We start from the raw sequence: 22,285 nt of genomic DNA, 5'->3' as shown, positions 1-22,285 counted from the left end.
CATTTTGATTTGCAGAGGTGGTGAAAAAAAATAAAATAAAAAAAAAAGTGACAATATTCTTAAATAGTAGTTTCTCTCCTTGTGTCTACCACTACCAATGCTTTTTCCACTCCCTTGCCAGCTTTAAATATCACCAGGTTTTACATATGTGCCAATACTTGAGAAAAATATGCCGTTGTTATTTCAATCTGCTGTTATTTATTCTCTTACTTTAGCAAGGTTGAGCATTTTTAAATATATTTATTGTACATATTTCTTCTGAAAACTACCTATGCATTTCCTTGCCCATTTCTTCAATGGGCTTTTTTTAGTTTTATTGATTGACTTATAGGTTGAAGTGCTTCTTGTGATCTTCATTTCCTTATGAAGGCTTCCCTGTCACATAAAATTTATATTAGATAAATTTGTATGTTTTTCTTTTTTTAAACTCTGTCTTTTGTTACAGGGGCCCCAATCAAGAACTTAGAAGAATAGAGGAAAAAGATATTTTCCCTCTCCTACACTAAAACCAGTTATCCCAATACCGTTTATTGACTAATAAATAATCTTTCCCTTCTTTACTGTTTTTCTTTTGTTATCTTCTTTATAATATATAGTATACCTTCTTCATAATATAACATACAGCATTTAACATGTCAAAATGTCTGTTTCTATATCTATTCATATATCTAGTCTTAAAACAAATTCTAAATTGCTGTAAATATTGTTTCTATTTTCCCTAATGTGTGGATTGGTGATCCTTCATTACTCTACTTTTTCAAAAATTGTTTTCATAGTCCTTGCCTTTTACTTTTTCAGATTGTATATATGTATGTATATTATGATGATTTTACATTTTAAAAACCCATTCTGTCTGGGGAGGGACTGCCCCTCCCAAGGTTAGCCAGTTCTTCTAGTTGGCACAGGGTACATATTTCATATGCACCAACCAATTCCAAACCCACATCCCCCAACTGCCTTCTTAGCAAATTAAATACCAAGCCAACATTGCCCCTGCCCTAAATTATCCCAGGGCCAGGTTCCAGCCAATGGAGACCACCCCTCTAGACCAAAGCCTTCCAGAATTTTCAAAGTAGCCACTCCTAAACTGTTTACCCTACCCTACCTTGCCATTCCCATGGAAACCTCAATAAAGGCACAATTTATTTATTTATTTATTTATTTTTTTTGGCACACAGGCTTAGTTGCTCCGCAGCATGTGGGATCTTCCTGGAGCTGGGATCGAACCCGTGACCTCTGCACTGGCAGGCAGATTCTTAACCACTGCGCCACCTAGGAAGCCCTAGGCACAATTTAAATAGTTTTAACAGCACACAAATGAACTTTAGAAATATTTAGTTAAGTCTCCCTAGAAAAGTTCTGTTGAGGTGATGATTGGTATTGTAGAAAATCTATGTACTAAATAGGAGAGAAATTACATGTTTATAAACTGAATGCACACATGTAGAAACGTCTCTTTTCCACTTTTTCTTTGGTTTTTTCAATGTAGATTTTTACGTATTTACAACTAAGGCTGTCCCGTGTATTTGTTACTAATTGGAAAAGGATCTCTTTTTCATTTTGTTTTCTAATTTGTTTAGCTTATATATAGAAAGTATGTATGTATGGGTGTCTTTTTTTCTGACACTTTATTTTTATTAATGCTGAAAGTGTAAGTTATACCACCTTGAAAGACAAAATTAATGACCACTCTCTTGATTTATACATTTATGTATGAGGAATTCAGCTATTATATTTTCTGATGAAAAAATATTTTCCCCCAAATTATTGCAAAAATTCTTCAAAATAAGCAGGAATGTTTCATTAGTCCAGATGCAGAAGTGGCTTACATTTTATGACTAGATGTCTGGATATTTGTGCTAATTAATAAGCTTGCTTATTAATATAGCATTCATGTACTACAACTCACTTGATTCACTTAGCTTTATATGCATCTTTCCACAAAGATATATATTAGTATAGATCTCTACTGCTGGCTTCTAGCCCCAGGCAGAGAGATATCTCAGGGAAGAACAGTAAGCAGAGGAACCCCTTGGGAAGAGTCACAGTTAGGTTTAAAAACTCATTTAATTTCCTTTTGTATTTTACTTTCTTTCACCTTTCCATAGGCCAGTGTTCCTAAAACTTGAATCATTCAGGTATTCCATCATTATTTTGCTATTTTCTATGTTGTTAGTTACTATAATTTTCTTTCATTTGATTTACTTTTTTAGTGATTTAATTTTTTTATTGAGGTAAAATTTAAATACAGGGAAATGCACAGATCTTAAGGGTAGAGATTGATGAGTTTTTCTTAAGTGTATACACCCATGTAACTGTCATTCCAGATAAAAATAGAGAACATTTTCATTAACCCTAAATTTTCCTAAGCAAAATTTTAAGATATAAATGTATTCTTTTGGTGTGAGTTGCCTTTTCAAAAATATAAACAAATATATATTAATATAAAAATTGTCTATTTATCAATTTAAATCATCAGTGGAAACCTTCACATAGAAAGTTCTTTTTATACTAATCTCAGTTTCCCTTTTCTCAAATTCTGTTCCACTCTAACACAGTGTTATGAAACAGCCTTCCAAGGGGTTGATTTTTAGCTAGGTATTCTTTAGTAACTTGAAAACTAAACCTGCCTAATTAGGTTGCAAGCTTTACCTCTTTTATCTTACATTAAAATCTGTAGGAATTCTGTAGGATAACTATTCATAGGAAAGTATTAAAATTAGACAAAATGGATTAATCGTTGATTTCCCAAACCTTTTATATACCATTTATGAGAACAAGCAAAGACCCCTTGATTTAGCTTACCTCTTTTCTGGTGTGGATGATTATATTTCTTTGTTTGTTTTAAGCGCTTTATTGGAATATAATTGCTTTATACTCTTATACCAGCTTTTGAGGTAAACCAAAGTGAAACAGCTGTATTTATACACATATCACCATATCCCCTCCCCTCCCAAGACTCCCTCCCATCCTCCCTCTAAGGCATCACCCATCATTGAGTTGATCTCCATTTGTTATACAGCAACATCCCACTAGCTCTCTGTTTTACAATTGGTACTGTAAATATGTCTATGCTACTCTCTTACTTCGTCCCAGCTTTCCCTTCACCCCCACCCAAACCCCATGTCCTCCAGTCCATTCTCCGCATCTGCATCCTTATTCTTGTCCTGTCACTGGGTTCATCAGTACCATTTTTTCTTAGATTCCGTATATATGAGTTAGCTTACAGTATTTGTTTTGCTCTTTCTGGCTTACTTCACTCTGTATGACACACTCTAGGTCTATCCACCTCATTACATGTAGCTCCATTTCATTCCTTTTTATAAATGAGTAATATTCCATTGTATATATGTGCCATATCTTCTTTATCCATTCATGTGTTGATGGGCATTTAGGTTGCTTCCATGTCCTGGCTATTGTAAATAGTGCTGCAATAAGCATTATGGTACATGTTTCTTTTTGGATTATGGTTTTCTCTGGGTATATGCCCAGTAGTGGGATTACTGGATCATGGTAGTTCTATTTTTAGTTTTTTAAGGAACCTCCAAACTGTTTTCCATAATGGCTGTACCAACTTACATTCCCACCAACAGTACAGGAGAGTTCCCTTTTCTCTACACCCTCTCCAACATTTATTGTTTCTAGATTTTGTGATGATGGCCATTCTGATCAGTGTGAGGTGATACCTCCTTGTGGCTTTGACTTGCATTTCTCTAATGATTAGTGATGTTGAGCATCTTTTCATGTGTTTGTTGGCCATCTGTAGTTCTTTTTTGGAGAACTGTCTATTTAGGTCTTGCACCCATTTGTGGATTGGATTATTTGCTTTCTTGGTGTTAAGCTGCATGAGCTGCTTGTATATTTTGGAGGTTAATCCTTTGTCCGTTGTTTCATAGGCAATTATTTTTTCCCATTCTGAGGGTTGCCTTTTAGTCTTGTTTATGGTTTCTTTTGCTGTGCAAAAGCTTTTAAGTTTCATGAGGTCCCATTCGTTTATTCTTGATTTTATTTCCCTGATTCTAGGAGGTGGGTCAAAAAGGATGTTGCTTTGATGGATGTCATAGAGGGTTCTGCCTATGTTTTCCTCTAGGAGTTTTATAGTGTCTGGCCTTACATGTAGGTCTTTAATCCATTTTGAGTTTATTTCTGTGTATGGTGTTAGGATGTGTTCTAATTGCATTCTTTTACATGTTACTGTCCAATTTTCCCAGCACCACTTATTGAAGAGGCTGTCTTATTTCCATTGTATATTCTTTTCTCCTTTGTCATAGATAAGGTGCCCATATGTGCGTGGGTTTACCTCTGGGTTCTCTATTCTGTTCCATTGATCTTCCTTCCTGTTTTTGTGCCAGTACCATACTGTCTTGATCACTATGGCCTTGTAGTACAGTTTGAAGTCAGGAAGCCTAATTCCACCAACTCTGTCTTTCCTTCTCAAGATTGCTTTGGCTATTCGGAGTCTTTTGCATTTCTATACAAATAGTAAGATTTCTTGTTCTAGTTCTCTGAAAAATGCCATTGGTAATTTAACAGGGATTGCATTGAATCTGTAAATTGCTTTGGGTAGGATAGTCATTTTCACAATATTGATTCTTCCAATCCAAGAACATGGTATGTCTCTCCATCTGTTTGTATCGTCTTTGAATTCTTTCATCAGTGTCTTATACTTTTCTGCATACAGGTCTTTTGCCTCCTTAGGCAGGTTTATTCCTAGGTATTTTATCCTTTTTGTTGCAATGGTAAATGGGAGAGTTTCCTTAATATCTCTTTCTGCTCTTTCGTTGTTAGTGTGTAGGAATGCAAGAGATTTCTGCACATTAATTTTATATCCTGCTACTTTACTAAATTCATCAATTAGTGTTAGCAGTTTTCTGGTAGAATCTTAAGGGTTTTCTATGTATAATATCATGTCATCTGCAAAGAGTGACAATTTTACTTCTTCTTTTCCAATTTGGATTCCTTTTATTTCTTTTTCTTCTCTGATTGCTGTGGCTAACACTTCCAAAACTATGTGGAATAATAATGGTGAGAGTGGACACCCTTGTCTTGCTCCTGTTCTTAGAGGGAATGCTTTCAGTTTTTCCCCATTTAGAACAGTGTTGGCTTTTGGTTTGTCATATATGGCTTTTATTATGTTGAGGTAATTTCCTTCTATGCCAATTTTCTGGAGAGCTTTTATCATAAATGGATGTTGAATTTTGTCCAAAGCTTTTTCTGCATCTATTGAAATGATCATATGGTTTTTATCCTTCAATTTGTTCATATGATGTATCACATTGATTGATTTGCATATATTGAAGAATCCTTGCATCCCAGGGATAAACCCCACTTGATCATGGTGTATGATTTTTTTTAATGTGCTGTTGGATTCTGTTAGCTAATATTTTGTTGAGGATTTTTGCATCTATATTCATCAGTGACATTGGCCTGTAATTTTCTTTTTTTTGTGACATCTTTGCCTGGTTTTGGTATCTGGGTGATGATGGCCTCGTAGAATGAGTTTGGGAGTGTTCCTCCATCTGGTATATTTTGGAAGAGTTTGAGAAGGATAGGTGTTAGCCCTTCTTCTCTAAATGTTTGATAGAATTTGCCTGTGAATCCATCTGGCCCTGGGCTTTTATTTGTTGGGAGATTTTTAATCACAGTCTCAATTTCCGTACTTGTTATTGGTCTCTTCATATTTTGTATTCCTGGTTCAGTCTTGGAAAATTGTATTTTTCTAAGAATTTATCCATTTCTTCTAGGTTATCCAATTTATTGGCATATAGTTGTTTGTAGTAGTCTCTCATAATATTTTGTATTCCTGCAATATCAGTTGTTACTTCTTTTTCATTTCTAATTCTGTTGATTTGTGTCTTTTCCCTTTTTTTCCTGACAAGTCTGGCTAATGGTTTACTAATTTTGTTTATCTTCTCAAAGAAACTGCTTTTAGTTTTATTGATCTTTGCTGTTGTTTCCTTCCTTTCTTTTTCATTTATTTCTGCTCTGATCTTTATGATTTATTTCCTTCTGCTCACCTTGTGGTTTCTTTGTTATTTTTTCCCTAATGATTTTACATGTAAGGTTAGTTTGCTTATTCGATATATTTTTTGTTTCTTGAGGTAGGACTGTATTGCTATAAACTTCCCTCTTAGAACAGCTTTTGCTGCATCCCATAGGTTTTGGGTTTTTGTGTTTTCATTGTCATTTGTTTCTAGATATTTTTTGATTTCCTCTTTGATTTCTTCAGTGATTTCTTTGTTGCTTAGTAGTGTATTGTTTAGCCTCCATGTGTTTGAATTTTTTGCAGTTTTTTTCCTGTAATTGATATCTAGTCTCATGTCATTGTGGTCAGAGAATATGCTTGATATGATTTCAATTTTCCTGAACTTACCAAGGCTTCATTTGTGACCCAAGATGTGATCTATCCTGGAGAATATTCCTTGTTCACTTGAGAAGAAAGTGTATTCTGACATTTTTGGATGGAATGTCCTATAAGTATCAATTAAGTCGAGATGGTCTAATGTGTCATTTAAAGCTTGTGTGTCCTTATTTATTTTCTGTTTGGATGATCTGTCCATTGATATAAATGGGGTGTTAAAGTCTCCTACTATTATTGTGTTACTGTCAATGTCCCCTTTTATGGCTGTTAGCATTTGCCTTATGTATTGAGGTGCTCCTATGTTGGGTGCATAGATATTTATAATTGTTATATGTTCTTCTTGGATTATTCCCTTGATCATTATGTAGTGTCCTTCCTTGTCTCTTGTAATAGTCTTTAAAGTGTAATTTGTCTGATATGAGTATTGCTACTCCAGCTTTCTTTTCATTTCCATTTGCATGGAATATCTTTTTCCGTCCCCTCACTTTCAGTCTATATGTGTCCCTTGGTCTGAAGTGGATTTCTTGTAGGCAGCATATAGAAGGGTCTTGTTTTTGTATCCATTCAGCCAGTCTGTGTCTTTTGGTTGGAGCATTTAATCCTTTTACATTTAAGGTGATTATTGACATGTGTGTTCTGATTACCATTTTCTTAATTGTCTTGGGTTTGTATTTGTAGGTGTTTTCCTTTTCTTGTCTTTCCTACTTAGAGAAGTTCTTTTAGCAACTGCTGTAAGGCTGGTTTGGTGGTGCTGAATTCTCTTAACTTTTGCTTGTCTGGAAAGCTTTTTAATTCTCTGTCGAATCTGAATGAGATTCTTGCTGGGTAGGGTATTCTTGGCTGTAGGTTTTTCTCTTTCAGGACTTTCAGTATATCCTGCCATTCCCTTCTGGCCTGCTAAGTTTCTGTAGAGAGGTCAGCTGTTATCCTTATGGGTTTTCCCTTATATGTTATTTGTTGCTTTTCTCTTGCTGCTGTTAATATTTTTTCTTTGTGTTTAATTGTCATTAGTTTGATTAATATGTGCCTTGGTGTATTTCTCCTTGGGTTTATTCTGTATGGGACTCTGTGCTTCTTGGACTTAGTTAATTATTTCCTTTCCCATGTTGGGGAAATTTTCCCCTATAACCTCTTCAAATATTTTCTCAGACCCTTTCTTTTTTTCTTCTTCTTCTGGGATGCCCATGATTCGAATGTTGGTACGCTTAATGTTATCACCGAGGTCTCTGAGGCTGTCTTTCATTCTTTTTATTCTTTTTTCTTTTTCCTGCTCTGTGGCAGTTATTTCCCCCATTCTATCTTCCAACTCACTTACTCGTTCTTCTGCCTCAGTTATTCTGATGTTTATACCATCTAGAGTATTTTTAATTTCAGTTATTTTGTTGTCCATTACTGTTTGTTTGCTCTTTAGTTCTTCTGACTCCTTATTAACTGTTTCTTTATTTTCTCTATTTTGTTGTCAAGATTTTGGATCATCTTTACTGTCATTACTCTGAATTCTTTTTCAGGCAATTTTCCTATTTCCTCTTCATTTATTTGGTCTTGTGGGTTTTTTTCCTGATCACTTGCCTGCATGGTATTTCTTTGTTTTCTCATTTTGTCTAATTTATAGGATTTGCTCTCTCCTTTCCCTATGCTGCCTAGTAGTAATTGTTCTTGTTTCTGCCCTCTGCCCCTGTGGTGGGGTTTGTCCAGTGTCTTGAGTAGGCTTCCTGGTAAGGGGTGTCTGGTGTCTGCTTTCCAGTGTGTGGCTCTGTGTCTTTTCTCTCTGATGAGCAGGGCCATGTCAGGTGGTGTGTTTTAGGGTATCTGTGAGGTTACTATGGCTTTAGGTAGTCTGTGTGCTGATGGGTGGGTTTGTGTTCCCATCTTGTTTTTAGTTTGGTGTGAGGTGTCCAGCACTGGCAGTTGCAGACAGTTGGATGAAGCCAGGTCTTAGACTCTGATACAGGGCTCCATGAGAGTTCTCTGCAGTTAATCTTCCCTGTGTTTGAGGACTCCCTAGTAGTCTAGCATCCTGGATTCAGTGCTCCCTCCCTAGAGCCTCATACTTGACTTCTGATGGAGTAGTTCAGACTTCAGAGGTTGCTTGTCCTGCCAAAAAAGGGGTTTAAAGACTGTCCAAGACCCAGACTAATGGCAGAGTGTTGAGTCAAACAAATACTAAATCAAGGAAACCCATACATGTACAGGACACATGAATACTGAATCCGATAGAACATAAGGCACTAGAAAGACCTGACAGAAGAACCCCAGTATGCAATAAGACAATCAAAGAGAAATCCAACAGAAATTCAAAACCAAAAAAAAAAAAAAAGAAAACCACACGCACACAAACACATAACCAGGGAAGTTTTGAAAGCTAGGGTCAAATATAATAAAAAGCAAGAGTAAAACCAGACAGACTGAAAATTCCCAAAACAACATCAGATAATTATAATCAGAACTAAGATAAAGACCAAACCTAATAAAATAATAAGAACCAAAGCAGTGTCATCTGGAGAATAAAGCAAGGAGACCGAGCCGAGCAATAATATTGATTATAAGTATATTAAGATAAAATAAACTAAAAAATGATAGAAGACAGGGCAACAGAAGACCATAGTGTGACTGGAAATATGAAAAGAAAAAGAAAAAAATAGAAATTTATAAAAGATAGAGAAGAAAAGAAGGCAGGAGAGATACAGTCAGCACTACAAAGAACTTAGCTAGAAATAGAAATAAATAAAAAGGCTAAAAATAAAAATAGAAGAAAAAAATATGTTATAGAATGTGTAGATCCATTAGGACTAAGATTGTAATTAATTTAAAAATAAAAAGCTAGAACTGACCCCAGAATGGACCAGATCAATAGAATTAATAATATTTCTGTTTCCTTGGGGTCTCAGCTGTAAGTGTCCTTCTACCAGCCTTGGGCTTTTTGTATTACTCTGTGACCAGCAGAGCTTCCTTTATTGTTCATTTGTAAGTGCTGGTGTGTGGGGAGAGAGAGAGAATACAATAATGGCTCCTTCCCCTACAAGTGAGTGAGCAGTGGCACCCTGCCTGGGTCACGGCAGCTCGGGCAGCTATGGCAGTGCCTGTTGTACAGGGACGCCAGTGACTCAGGCCAAGAAAGCGACTACAACCGCAGCTCCTACCCCCTGCCTATGACTCTGCCGTGGTGCCCTGCCTGGGTAACAGTGACTCAGGCAGCTCGGGCAGTGCCTGTTGCAGAGGGACACTGGTGGCTCAGGTGTAAACAGAATATCTCCAGAGCTGGGCCACTCTGCAATCTTTTGGCTCTCAGCTGCAGGCACTTTAGGCCAGCCCCACCTTGGGGCCTTTGTTATCCCTGAGGGCATTAGCCAGGCCCACACGGGTCCTTCCTTTGTCCGTGGCAGGTGCCAAGAGAGAGGCTACACCCGTGGCTCCTCCCCGCTCCTTGTGAGTCAGCAGTATTCAGCCACCACCACCGTTGCTCAGCTTTCCGTGGTAGGCATTCTCTGCTGTGGATTTCTTCCTCCTGTCCTCTCAGTCCATCTCCCCACTGCCAGCAATGTTACTTACCCTGAACCAGTTCTCTGGTTCCCACATCCCAGCTCCCAGACCCCCTGTTCAGCTGTGAACCCACATATCAGTCCGGACATGCTGAGCCATGGTGTGGACCCTCTGTGTGTTTCTCACTCTTTCCTGTCTGCCACAGATCAGCCACTTCACCCTCTTTGAACAGTCCCAAATACCTCCCTTCTGACCCAGGGAAATTCCCCATTGGAGAAGGGGTTTCCCCATCAGGTAAGGGACGTTTCCCCGAATTCGGCAATCTCCCCTCTGTTTCAGATTCCCCCACCCCAGGGTGTGGGACCCATTCCTTTCCTTTCTTCTCCTCCTCTTTCTCCTTATTTTTCTCCCCCTCTCTCCTAGCCAGTTATGTTGGGATCTTTGAAGTCCTTTCTGGTGTCCAAGGTCTTCTGCTGGTGTTCAGCTGGTTCTCTGTGGGAATTATTGCATCTTTTGATGTATTCCTGATACATCTGTGGAGAGGGATGCATTCCACGTCTTTCTACTTCACCACCATCTTTCTTCTCTTATATTTGTTTCTTAAATAGAAAAGTCTATTTTGGGACTTGTATATTTGCTTAATCCTTTTTGACTTGACTTTCAGTTTTTGGGTCTGACTTCAGTCAAAATGATCTCCTTGTAGTTTTCTTAAAATGGGTGGTGGGAGTAGGGGGAGCTGGGAATAGAGGGGAAGTGGGCATCTGGATGAGTATAACAGAGGTGAAAACCCCTTTGTTTTTCTTCCCTGGAGGTGAAACGACAGCATCCTAGTATAGGGGCCATGCTAGTCTCCAATCTTGCAGGTTGTCCAGTAGCCACCTTACAAAGGGCAGGTTTTCCATCTACAGGGCTGCTGGGCACCTCTTGTTGCCATTTCTGGGGTTGCAGGTCCGAGGGGTGCTTTGGGAGGTGAAAGTGGCAGGGGCATCCTAACTCCATGATTTGTCCCAGTGTACTGTTTTATCTGAGAAAATTCAAAGTTTAGTTATGCAGATCTGGTACTTTGTAAACAGAAATTCATCTTTATCAGTAATATCCTCTCAACTTTTAAGAATTGTTTTCATCTTAATTATTAAAAAACAAAAAGTATCATTTTTAAAAAGTCACCATTTATAATAATAGAAGATTGTATTAATTTTCATTTCTCTACATGTAATAACTATTTGAAAATTCACTCATGGTATTAATTCACTTGGAATTCAAGTTTAGTAATACTTAAAATCCAGTGTCACAGATTCCAGAAATTCAAAACTTTTCAACCATAATTCTTCACGTTTTCTATTCTGTATTTTAACTTTGAGCCAGAAGGCAATAAAAAGAATTCTACAAAATGTGATTGCTCTTTTGTTAACAAACAAAAACCTCTTCAACTTGAGTCCTACTAATCACATGAAGAGCAGGTGTTGTCCTTTCTTATTTGGGACTAAAGATTGTCTTATGCAGCTTTCTTTAGTTTTGTTGATTATATTCATTACAAGTATAGTCCTTTCTCTCATCCAGAGACACATAAATTACATCTCCAACATGAAGCTACACACACAATGATTCTAGGTTTCTTCTAAAGTTTGGGATATTTCTCATTCACCATCATCTTCCTCATCCCATTCCATTAAAATCAAAGTTAATATTACTAACCCATAGAAAGTGGTTATTGATATAATATATAAGGGAATTTGAATGATGAGTTTGTTTTATGGATTGTAGCTATTGCACTAGATATTAAAAATGAGAAATAACTACTATTTTCCTAGTTGCAAAGGGAAATTGTTATCATGGGAAAAAATATGCCAGTGAAAATTAGTAGTATTTACATATAACTTATTAGAATTAATATATAATTTTTATACTTATAAACATTTGGCTTCTGCCCAGAGTCTTCAAAATTTTTATTTATATTAGCCAACACGAGCCTATTTCTTTTCTTTGAAGACCTATAAATTATTACTTTTAAATTCTTTAAAATTGTAATGACTTTGGGGTGATAATTTTCTTTTTGTTTATGTATTAATACCCTCACTTTGCTTCCAAAATAATTTGCTCTGTTATGAAATATGTATATTAGGTACACATCTTAAATCTGTACTCCCCCACATACTGGGAACACACAAAGGGAGGTGTATCTTCCATATCCTTCCATGAATCTAGGTGCAAGAATGTCTTTCGTTTCAGTCTCTGAAATCCTCAGAGAGCTGATGTAAAGACTTGGATCCAGATAGAATATGTTAAAGAATAGTCTTTTTTAAAAAATTGTGTTATAGTGCAGAGTCTGTCTATTCCTGTGTAGGAGAGAGATCATCTCCTTTTGCATGATGCTGAGGATAAATGTTCAGAACATTTGACAGTGATTGTGGGTTAAAGAATGAGGCCAATTATCCTTACTACTCAAGTTGTTGGAGAGAAAAATGGTAAAACAGAGAATGAAGGTCTCAGCATTCATTCTTTTTTTAAAAGTATTTATTATTTATTTATTATTATTATTTTTGGCTGCATTGGGTCTTCACTGCTGTGCACGGGCTTTCTCTAGTTTGGGCGAGCAGGGGCTACTCTTGACTGGGTGTGCAGGCTTCTTATTGCAGTGGCTTCTCTTGTTGCTGAGTCTAGCCTCTAGCTGTGTGGGCTTCAGTAGTTGTGGCACATGGGCTCAGTAGTTGTGGCTTGCGGGCTCTAGAGCACAGGCTCAGTAGTTGTGGCTCACAGGCTCTAAAGAGCAGGCTCAATAGTTGTGGCCCACGGGCTTAGTTGCTTCGCAGCATATAGGATCTTCCCAGACCAGGGCTCAAACCCGTGTCCCTACATTGGCAGGCAGATTCTTTACCACTGTGCCACCAGGGAAGTCCTCAACATTTGTGCTTTAGTCTAGAAAAAACAAAGTGTCATATGAGTACTCTAATCATTGAACATTCTCTGCACATCAGCTTTTTAGAATTTAATTGAAATATGTAGATTCTAGAAAATCTTCCTGAGAAAACATCTTTTCCCAACATTCCTCTTAATAAAATATCCAGTGACTTAGGAAAAACTATACTCAATTAGGAATTGTTTTTAACAGACTTGGATTTTTAGACAGTGTCCAGTTGCAGGTCAAATAATCTAACTTACCAGCTTCATTCAATCAAATAAACAACTGATAGAAGTTCTGCTTTCTTCTGATTTCCATTGGACTCATTCCTCCTGGACACCCTTTTCCTATTAATTGTTAGTATTCTGAAGCTCTATATGATATGAGTGCAAATCTGTGCTACTTTTTATTTATTTTTTATTTTTTATTTATTTATTTATTCATTTTGATGGTATAGCAACTCGCCTTTAATAATAATGGTTATAATAACATTGGAAATAATACACCATAATAATAATTAAAACATATTAATGATGGTAATAACCCCTCTTACAGCAATTCACAGTTTAAATTATACTCACAGAAATGATCTCATTTGACTATTTTCTTGAAAGATAAGTATTAATAGCTACCCAGTACATACACACACACAAACTTTAATGGAGACCAAGAATAGATATTTTAAAGTTCAAGCTATAATGAACTAACCACACCTTTTAAAACTTTCATTTGGTCATATCTCCACAATATTTTTTATTAATTTTTATTGGAGTATAGTTGCTTTACAGTGCTGTGTTACCTTCTGCTGCACAGCAAAGTGAATCAACTATACGTATACATATATCCTGTCTTTTTTGGATTTCCTTCCCATTTAGGTCACCACAGGGCACTGAGTAGAGTTCCCTGTGCTAAACAGTAGGTTCTCATTAGTTATCTATGTTATACATATTAGTGTATATATGTCAATCCAAATCTCCCCATTCATCCTGCCCGCCCCCCCCTTCACCCTCCTGGTGTCCATAAGCTTGTTTTCTATGTCTGTGTTTCTATTTCTGCTTTGCAAATAAGTTCATCTGTATCATTTTTCTAGATTCCACATATAAGTGATGTTATATGATATTTTTCTCTTTCTGATTTACTTCACTCTGTATGACAGTCTCTAGGTCCATCCGTGTCTTTGCAAGTTGCACAATTTCATTCCTTTTTGTGGCTAACATTCCATTGTATATATGTACCACATCTTCTTTATGTTGATGGACATTTAGGTTGCTGCCATGACCTGACTATTGCAATCAGTGCTGCAATGAACATTGGGGTGCATGTATATTTTTCATTTATCTTTTCCTCAGGGTATATGAGCAGGAGTGGGATTGCTGGGTCATGTCATAGTTATATTTTTAGGTTTTTAAGGAACCTTCATACTGTTCTCCATAGTGGCTGTATCAATTTACATTCCCACCAACAGTACAAGAGCGTTCGCTTTTCTCCACACCCTCTCCAGCATTTATTGTTTGTAGATTTTCTGATGCTGTCCATTCTGACCTGTGTAAAGTGATACCTCATTGTAGTTTTGTTTTGCATTTCTCTAATACTTAGTGATGTTGAGCATCTTTTCATGTGTTCGTTGGTCATCTGTATGTCTTCTTTGGAGAAATGTCTACGTCTTCCGCTCATTTTTTTTTTCTTTTTCATTTTATTTATTTATTTATTTATTTTTTTTGAGGTACACCAAGTTCAATCATCTGTGTTTATACACATATCCCCGTATTCCCTCCCTCCCTCGAATAATCTAACTTACCGGTTTCATTCAATCAGATAAACAACTGAGAGAAGTTCTGCTTTCTTCTGATTTCCATTGGACTCATTTCTCTTGGACACCCTTTTCCTATTAATCGTTAGTATTCTGAAGCTCTATATGATATGAGTGCAATCTGTGCTATTTTTTAAAAATTAAACTTCCTGAATTTCTATGTTCTATCATTGGTATAGCTAGATGGTCAAAGACTGTTAAAAAAAAAATCAAGTGCAAGACTTTAAAATTTATCAGTAAGGTACATAATCATATAGTTCCTTGAGGTGTCCTGTTACTTTTGTCCTCAGCCAGGATTGGGAGGTGTTAATAGAAGGCCTTTTCATGCCTTCTATTTAAGGTGGTCTAGCGGTCAACTTCTATTTTAGGTGAAAATATTATTCTGTGTCCCAGCTCACTGCTTGAACACATACTCCAGTGTTTTCTCTGGTAAGCGCCTCAAAGCAGAGAAATCCACAGTGCTTTAGTGTGAACTTACACATGGCTGAAGAGAGTGCAAGGGACAGCTAGATGTTTACAAGTCATATTTCCAGGGACTAGTCTCTGATATTGTGCAAATCTCACAGGAATACCCTTCTGCTGAAGATTGACCAGACTGAAGCATTGGTCATTGGCAGACGTCCACGTAAGAAACACTGGATTTGTAGATGATATGCTGAGATCATGTTTAAAATAGGGCTAGAAAATGATCTTTTCAGCCTTCCCTCCTTTTGAAAGAGGTGTTAAAAGCAAGTATTTTCTGGGCCCAAAGACTTAACTTTATTATTTGTACTCTCCAGATACTCAGATTAAGTAATAACCATCATTTACAATATTGCGTGAAACCAGTTTTAATCCTAGTCCAAGCATATATTTCCCAGCAGATACCAAAGAGGAATAAGAATATTGGCTTTTTCTTCTATATGATGACTTTTTTTTTTTAATTATTTTTTTGGGGGTACACCAAGTTCAATCAACTGTTTTTATACACATATCCCTGTATTCCCTCCCTTCCTTGACTCCCCCACGCCTCGAGTCCCCCCCACCCTCCCCGCCCCAGTCCTCTAAGGCATCTTCCATCCTTGAGTTGGACTCCCTTTGTTATACAACAACTTCCCACTGACTGTTTTACAGGTGGTAGTATATATATGTCTGTGCTACTCTCTTGCTTCGTCTCAGCTTCTCCTTCACCCCCCACCCCCCCCAAACCTCAAGTTCTCCAGTCCATTCTCTGTATCGCTTCCTTGTTCTTGTCACTGAGTTCATCAGTACCATTTTTAGATTCCGTATACTTTTGACAAGGAGTTTATGTACATTACTCAGGGTACAGATTTCACTCTTCTGTCAAAGTAGACAACTCTTTAGTGATTATTGATTGACAATTATTCTTAAAAGGTTACAAAACATATTTATGTCTTCTATGAGCATAAAATGCTGATCAAAATTTTATACTCTCAGATTTAACACAGTTAACAAACTTGTTCTTCTTGCTTAAAAAGATTTTTAATTTTGGTACTTCCCTGGTGGTCAAGTGGTTAAGACTCAGTGCTTCTACTGCAGGGGATGCAGGTTTGATCCCTGGTCAGGGTAGTAAGATCCTGCATGCCATGCAGCCAGAAAAAAGAAAAAAAAAAAAAAATTTTTAATTTAGATCAATAGTGACTTAAGGAAATGGGCAATGTCAGGTTAGTTTATGCAGATTATATTAATCTGATGTAAACACACTTCTTATAGATTTTCTGTCCTTTGCAATTAAAGGCAATTCTATCAATTGCCATTCTAGTCTGCAATGGTAATTATCATTATATGTATGTTTTTTTTCAGTAAATGGCCTATGATTTCTATACATATACCTCTTTGTTTTTAATCCAACAAGAAAATTATTACTTGCTTTGTTTTCTTTAAAATCAGTGACACATAGCGATATATTTGTATGGATGGTTGTGGGCTAGATCAGTGCCTAGAAAACTTTAAAGTCACCCGAAGAGCTTATTTAAGTACATATTCTGGACCCCACCCCCAGAGTTTCTGATTTGGTAGGCATGGGGTGGGCATGAGTATTTGCATTTCTAACAAGCTCTCAGGTGTTGCTCATTCTGTCATGTCATGGCTCTTGTTCTGAATAGCATTGGACAGGACAACACAGGAGAATCAGCTGTGCAACACAGGAAGAGAAGGAGGAGATGGTGTAGATTAAAGTAATCTTTAGTATCTGCTTATACTGGATTGGATAGTAGGCTCCAAAAGATACATCCTCTAGGAACCTCAGAATGTGACCTTTTTTGGAACAAGGATCTTTGCAAATCCTTTGGGTAAAGATTTTGAGATGAGCTCATCCTGAATAATGTGGGCCCTCAATCCAGTGACAAGTGTTCTTATATGAGACAGACATCTATCTTTCAGAACTATCAGATAATAATTTTTTGATGCTCTACCAAATTTGTGGTAATTTGTTATGGCAGATTTGGGAAACTAATATACTACCAAAGTCCAGCCATATCAAAGTGCCAGGTTCTGTCATATGGTCTAAGGAAAAAGGGTAGAGTTCTGACGCTGACCTGGTGGACTAGTATAGCAGTGAAACAGTGACTGAACATCAACTAATTACCAAGCACTGTTGGATACTTTCTGGCATGTTATTTAATTAATCTTTCCTCAAATGCCTTGAGATAGTTATTTTTTTAGCATTATTTAACAAAAGAAGACACTGAAATGCAGAATGGTCATTTAGTCAGAAAATATTGATTAAGCGCCTGCTTTATGCCAAGCTCTTGCTGGATGTTAGAGTTGTTAGTGACTTGCCTAAGGTGCCAGAGTCAGCATCCAGATCCAGACCCTCTCCTTCTGGATGTGGTGCGCTTCTCCATCCATCATACCTTGTCAAAGGCTGGAGCAGGAAAGCACAGGGCTTTTGGCCAATGCTGACGAATTCATTTTGGCTGCTATGGAGTCTTTAACAAAGGAGAAAAGGAATTTATTATCACCAGCACAACTTGCCATGATTTATGGTGGTCGTCTAACAGTGTTTCTTTCTATTAATACTATAAAGCAGTTTGTTACCTGAATTTCATTTCCACTTGTGGCCACCCTTTCACTTCATACTCAAATATACATGTAATGTAAGCTGATCCTTAGTAACACGGTAGAAATAATAGTTACATTGTCTTTGGAGATGTAGTTCAATGATTTAGACAACAATATTTCTATATGCATTTTTTACCATATAGATATATAACAGTCCTGGAAAAACTATTTGAATATTACCTGAGATTGAAGATCATAAAAAGAAGATGAGTTACTCCTTAGCATCATAATAATATGAATTCCATGAATGTCTCATACAAATTCCCCCTGAGTGATTATTAGGATATAATTTTTATGAGAAATAAAATATCCCCTTTTAACTGCAAATTCATCAGTTTATACTTGTAATTCTGTTTCTCTGAGTATATTTTAAGGCTAAGATTTTGGTAGATATGGGTTCAGGACTATTATATTTTGGGAGTAGATTGTTTCTTTTAGCATTAAGTAATAATCCTTTTTGTCTCTGATTATGATTTTTTGCCTTAACATCTGCTTTTTTCTAACAGTAATACTGTAGCAGTATTCCTTTGGTTAACAATAATTGATATATTGTATCTCCTTACTTTCAATTTTTCCATGTCACTGCATTTAAAAAATTTTTTTACCTTCATTGAGATATAACTTAGTCTTTTAAATTGTAAAATTCAGTGTTTCTTAGTATATTCACAGTTGTACAACCAATACCACTATCTAATTTCAGGACAATTTTTCATACCACTAAAAGGAAACTTGATATTCATTAGGAATCACTACCCATTTCTACGTCCTCCGGGTCCCTGGCAATCACTAATCTACTTCTGTCTTTATGGATTTGCCTTTTCTGGACATTTCAAATGAATGAAATTATACAACATGTGGCCTTTTGTGTCTAATTTTTAAAAATTTTCTACTTAACATAGTGATTTCAAGATTCATCCCTGTTGTAGTATGTCAGTACTTCATTATTTTTAAAGGCTGAATAATATTTCATTACATGACTATGCCACATATTATCTATCCATTGATGAACATTTAGGTTGTTTCTGCCTTTTTGGCTGTTATGAATAATGCTGTTATGCACATTCATAGTTTTGTAATTATGACCAAACATAATTTTTTACATGGACGAATGTTTTCATTTCTCTTGGGCATATACCTGGGAATGGAATTGCTGCATCATAGGGTAACTCTACATTTAACATATTGAGGAATTGTCAAACAGTACTCCAGAATGGCTCCACCATTTCACATTCCCACCTCAGTGTATGAGGGTTCCAGTTCCTCCACATCTTTCATCTTGTCCTTGCTTAGATATTAAAACCCCAGTGCCAAGCCCTTTTGGCCCTTTCCTGGTACAAATTCCCTATGCGTCTTCACCATGTCAGTTCCCACCTGTATAACTTTGCATTCCACATGTTTCTGGCATCTGAATATTTCTTTTCTTTCTTTAAAGATCATATTATGTATTAAAATTTAAAAGTTGTTTTACTTAGCATTTTTGTGTGTTTGTGAAGGTGAGGAAGGGAGAGTGGATATAGGAATAGCATTCATATTGGAGGAATCCACCATTCCTGGAAGTCAAGCAGGTTGATGCAATTGCAGTGTTGATGAAGTGGCTTAGGGCTGGGGACCAGAGTTTTTCTTCTGGGCTAACTTACACAGACCATATAGGATCCATTATTATGCTGCACTCATCATATGCCAAAAGATGAACTAACTCATCTTTTTGTTATTGTTATTTTACAGATGGAAGTTTCCAAAAATAATACTGAAAAGAAAAAGCCCAAATTTAGAAAAAGGAAAAGGTATGCTTTTTTAAATTAAAAACTATTATGATAAAACTGAAATATATATGTTGGGTTTATTTTTGTATGACATTTCCCCCGATTCTTGATTTTGTTTTTCTAGGGAAATATGTTTTACATTTTCTAAAAGAATTAATAAAATAATAAGTAGTAGTCTTAGAAGTATGGAGAAAGTTTCATGTTAGTACAAATATGTTGAACTATAAGTTTCAAAGACTAATATCATGTGAGCAACCAGATGAGAAGCAGGTTTTTAGTTTAAAAATAGATAATGCAACCGGGAAACAAGCCTTTATAATAAGTCACTGATGACAAGTTTTAGTGGTTTTCATTGAACCAGCCATACAGTTTATTTTTTTAATGAATGGTAATCAGTGCTATGTATAAAGCAGTCCTATTTAGAGACAAAGACTGGCCTAATATGATAGTCCTTCTCTTCTTCTTTGTCCTTCTCCAGAAAATTAATAGTTAAATTTTTGAAAAGGACTTTCACTTCCTAATCTTGTAACTTCACAGTAATCCCATCAGATAGGTAGAGGGTATATCATAATTATCTCCATTTAAAAGATGAAGAATTTGTGGCTTAGAGCAGTTAAGTGACTTTCTCAAGATCTTCTAGTTAGTGAAAAGATGCGTTTAAACAAATGTTTCCTAACTTTAAATCAGCAACATGGTGTAGTGGGAAAAGCATGGATTTTGCAGTCTGACAGAATTTAGTTCTGTCATGTTCAACCATTTTCCCATGTTGACAAATTTCTCAATTTCTCAGAGCCTAAGTTTCTTTATAAAATGAAAGTAACAATTATTTGGTAGGTTTTTGAAGGGAGGATTACACAAAAAAGGCTGTTCAGGTGCTGGGTATATTGTTAGTGGTTTTCACCTAGTGAGAGTGCAAATCAATATTATTTCCCTTTGGTTTTTTACTACCTTACTGTGTGCAGCAACCAAGGAAAAATACCTCAAGATAAGAAATATATATTCATAATTTACAGTTACCAGTGAATATGCATGAATGGTCATTTAAATATACGTGCTTGATCTTTTGAAAATAAATCTGTCAAATTCTTTTTCTAGGAAAGCTATTTTAAAATCCTCTTTTGAAAATGTTTGTTCAGATGATGCCTTATCAAAGGAAAACATGGGTATGTGAAAGCCTGTCCTGCTTTTAGTTCTTTTACCTGTATTTAACTCTACCAAATGTAATTGTAGTCCTTTGAAGAAAAAAAATGTACACGTACACATATATGAGAATTAGTGGGCTTTTGGTATTGATTTACATACTGGAGCTTTTCAATTGTCTTCTATTCCCTCAAATTAAATTTTCTCTGGCTTTGTCATATATTTAATTTTTTTAAAATAAAGCATCAGCAGTTGTGGGGGGAAATACCAGCATCAATACATTTCAATCCAGACCTCTCTATTCCACACTTATTGGGGTCCTAGGGGTGCCAAAGGGAGAGAAGGAGAAAAAGCAGCTGCCTGGGGCTTCCAGCTGAGTTAATTGCTGTTTGAGTTAGACCACAGTAGGGAGATGTGGCCTGCAGGGAGAACATCTTTCACTTTCAAAAGCACTTTACTCTTTTTACATTTTTGTTGGTCTTGAAAAGCAGACGCATGCTTGTTTGCAAGGTGGAACTTTGGCAGCCATGCAAAGAGGTTTCAAAACCAATTAAACCCAGAGAAATCATCATGACACACTCCCTCTCCTGTAGCCACCCCCAGATCCTGCAGGGCTCTCATTTCCATTGGCTAAATACTTCATTCGTCTTCAGTCTCATTAAAAGAAAGGAAAGCAGGCAAAGGAGAGACGGAGTATTTTTTAAAATGTCTTTGGTTCCTTTCCTGAACCACTGCAAAATTCTTATTATTTCTATCTCTTCTTAAACTTATTCTGCTGCTGTTTTCCTGCTATTTAAAAGGTGCCTCTTTTTTTTTTTTTTTTTTTTTTAACATGATCAGTTCAGATATTCCTGTAGAAAGGCAAAAGTCATTTTATCCCTAGGCTGAGTTACCACCAGGAGCCCCTGACACTACAGCTGGATCCTTCTCGCCTCCAACAAGCACAGGATCCTACAGAAGAAACCCATAGCCACCAGGAATCCGCTGACTGGAAATGACCTCCATGTAAACGAGTGAACACACCTCAGTGGTTCCCCACTACAGGGAAGCCTCCTCACTAGTCTCGTGTTCTGTGCAGCTCTAAAAGTCTCAGGAGTTAATTGTTAAAATAGTTTGCTTGATCAATGTTTCACTCCTCCAATCCCATTTGAACTAAAGAACAGAAACATCTAGTCTTCTGTGTTCTTTGCAAGAGCTGACTACTTCCTGAAAGGGTGGTTCTTTTTCAGTAGTTTGTACCCTTCTCAAATTTTTTAGTCATTACCCGTATTTCTGTGGATCTGTTGATCCAGGCCTCTGAGATCTCTCATTTCTTCTTAGCTTAAGGGAAGATCAGACCTAGATCAAGCAACAGAGGAAAATTATACCATCTGATTCTTGAGTCTCTGCCCCACTTTTGGACCTGCTTCCCTTACAGTCCCAGGTGCCAACGTCTCCCGTTAGTCTACTGCCACGGCTGTGATGTTCCTTTATGGGCTTTATGCTCTCCTGCTGCTTTTCTGTCTCCCTTAGTTAGAGTTCCTGGGGAGAGTCAATTAAGTGCAGCTGCTTTACCTTTCCAGGCACCCGTTTCTTCGTCTGTAATGAAGAAATGCAGTATAAGCCCTCTTATCCAACAGAGAGGACTATTTCTGGAAAATAATAGAAAAAATTGAGGAATCATTAAATAAACTGTATGTTCATGGCTGAATAAAGATTTAATCTAATGTGGGGGGAGAGATAAATGAGGAATTTGAGATTAACATATACGCACTACTATATATGTAAAA

General features: G+C 36.7%; 1 protein-coding gene across 2 annotated transcripts in view; it reads left to right on the top strand.

Annotated features, from left to right (window-relative positions):
- The window catches only part of ZCWPW2 (zinc finger CW-type and PWWP domain containing 2), a 150,755-nt gene that overhangs the window by 120,337 nt on the left and 8,133 nt on the right, over window positions 1-22,285 (top strand). For both annotated transcript variants that reach the window (XM_057698074.1, XM_057698075.1), the window contains 2 exons: window positions 19,339-19,397; window positions 20,472-20,539. In XM_057698074.1, coding sequence (XP_057554057.1) covers window positions 19,339-19,397; window positions 20,472-20,539 — 127 coding nt within the window. The remainder of the gene's footprint in view (window positions 1-19,338; window positions 19,398-20,471; window positions 20,540-22,285) is intronic.

This window comes from Hippopotamus amphibius, chromosome 11 (genome assembly GCF_030028045.1).
Source record: "Hippopotamus amphibius kiboko isolate mHipAmp2 chromosome 11, mHipAmp2.hap2, whole genome shotgun sequence".
Taxonomy (NCBI): domain Eukaryota; kingdom Metazoa; phylum Chordata; class Mammalia; order Artiodactyla; family Hippopotamidae; genus Hippopotamus; species Hippopotamus amphibius.
Note: the sequence above shows the minus strand (reverse complement) of the source record. Positions and strands in the feature narration are given on the sequence as shown.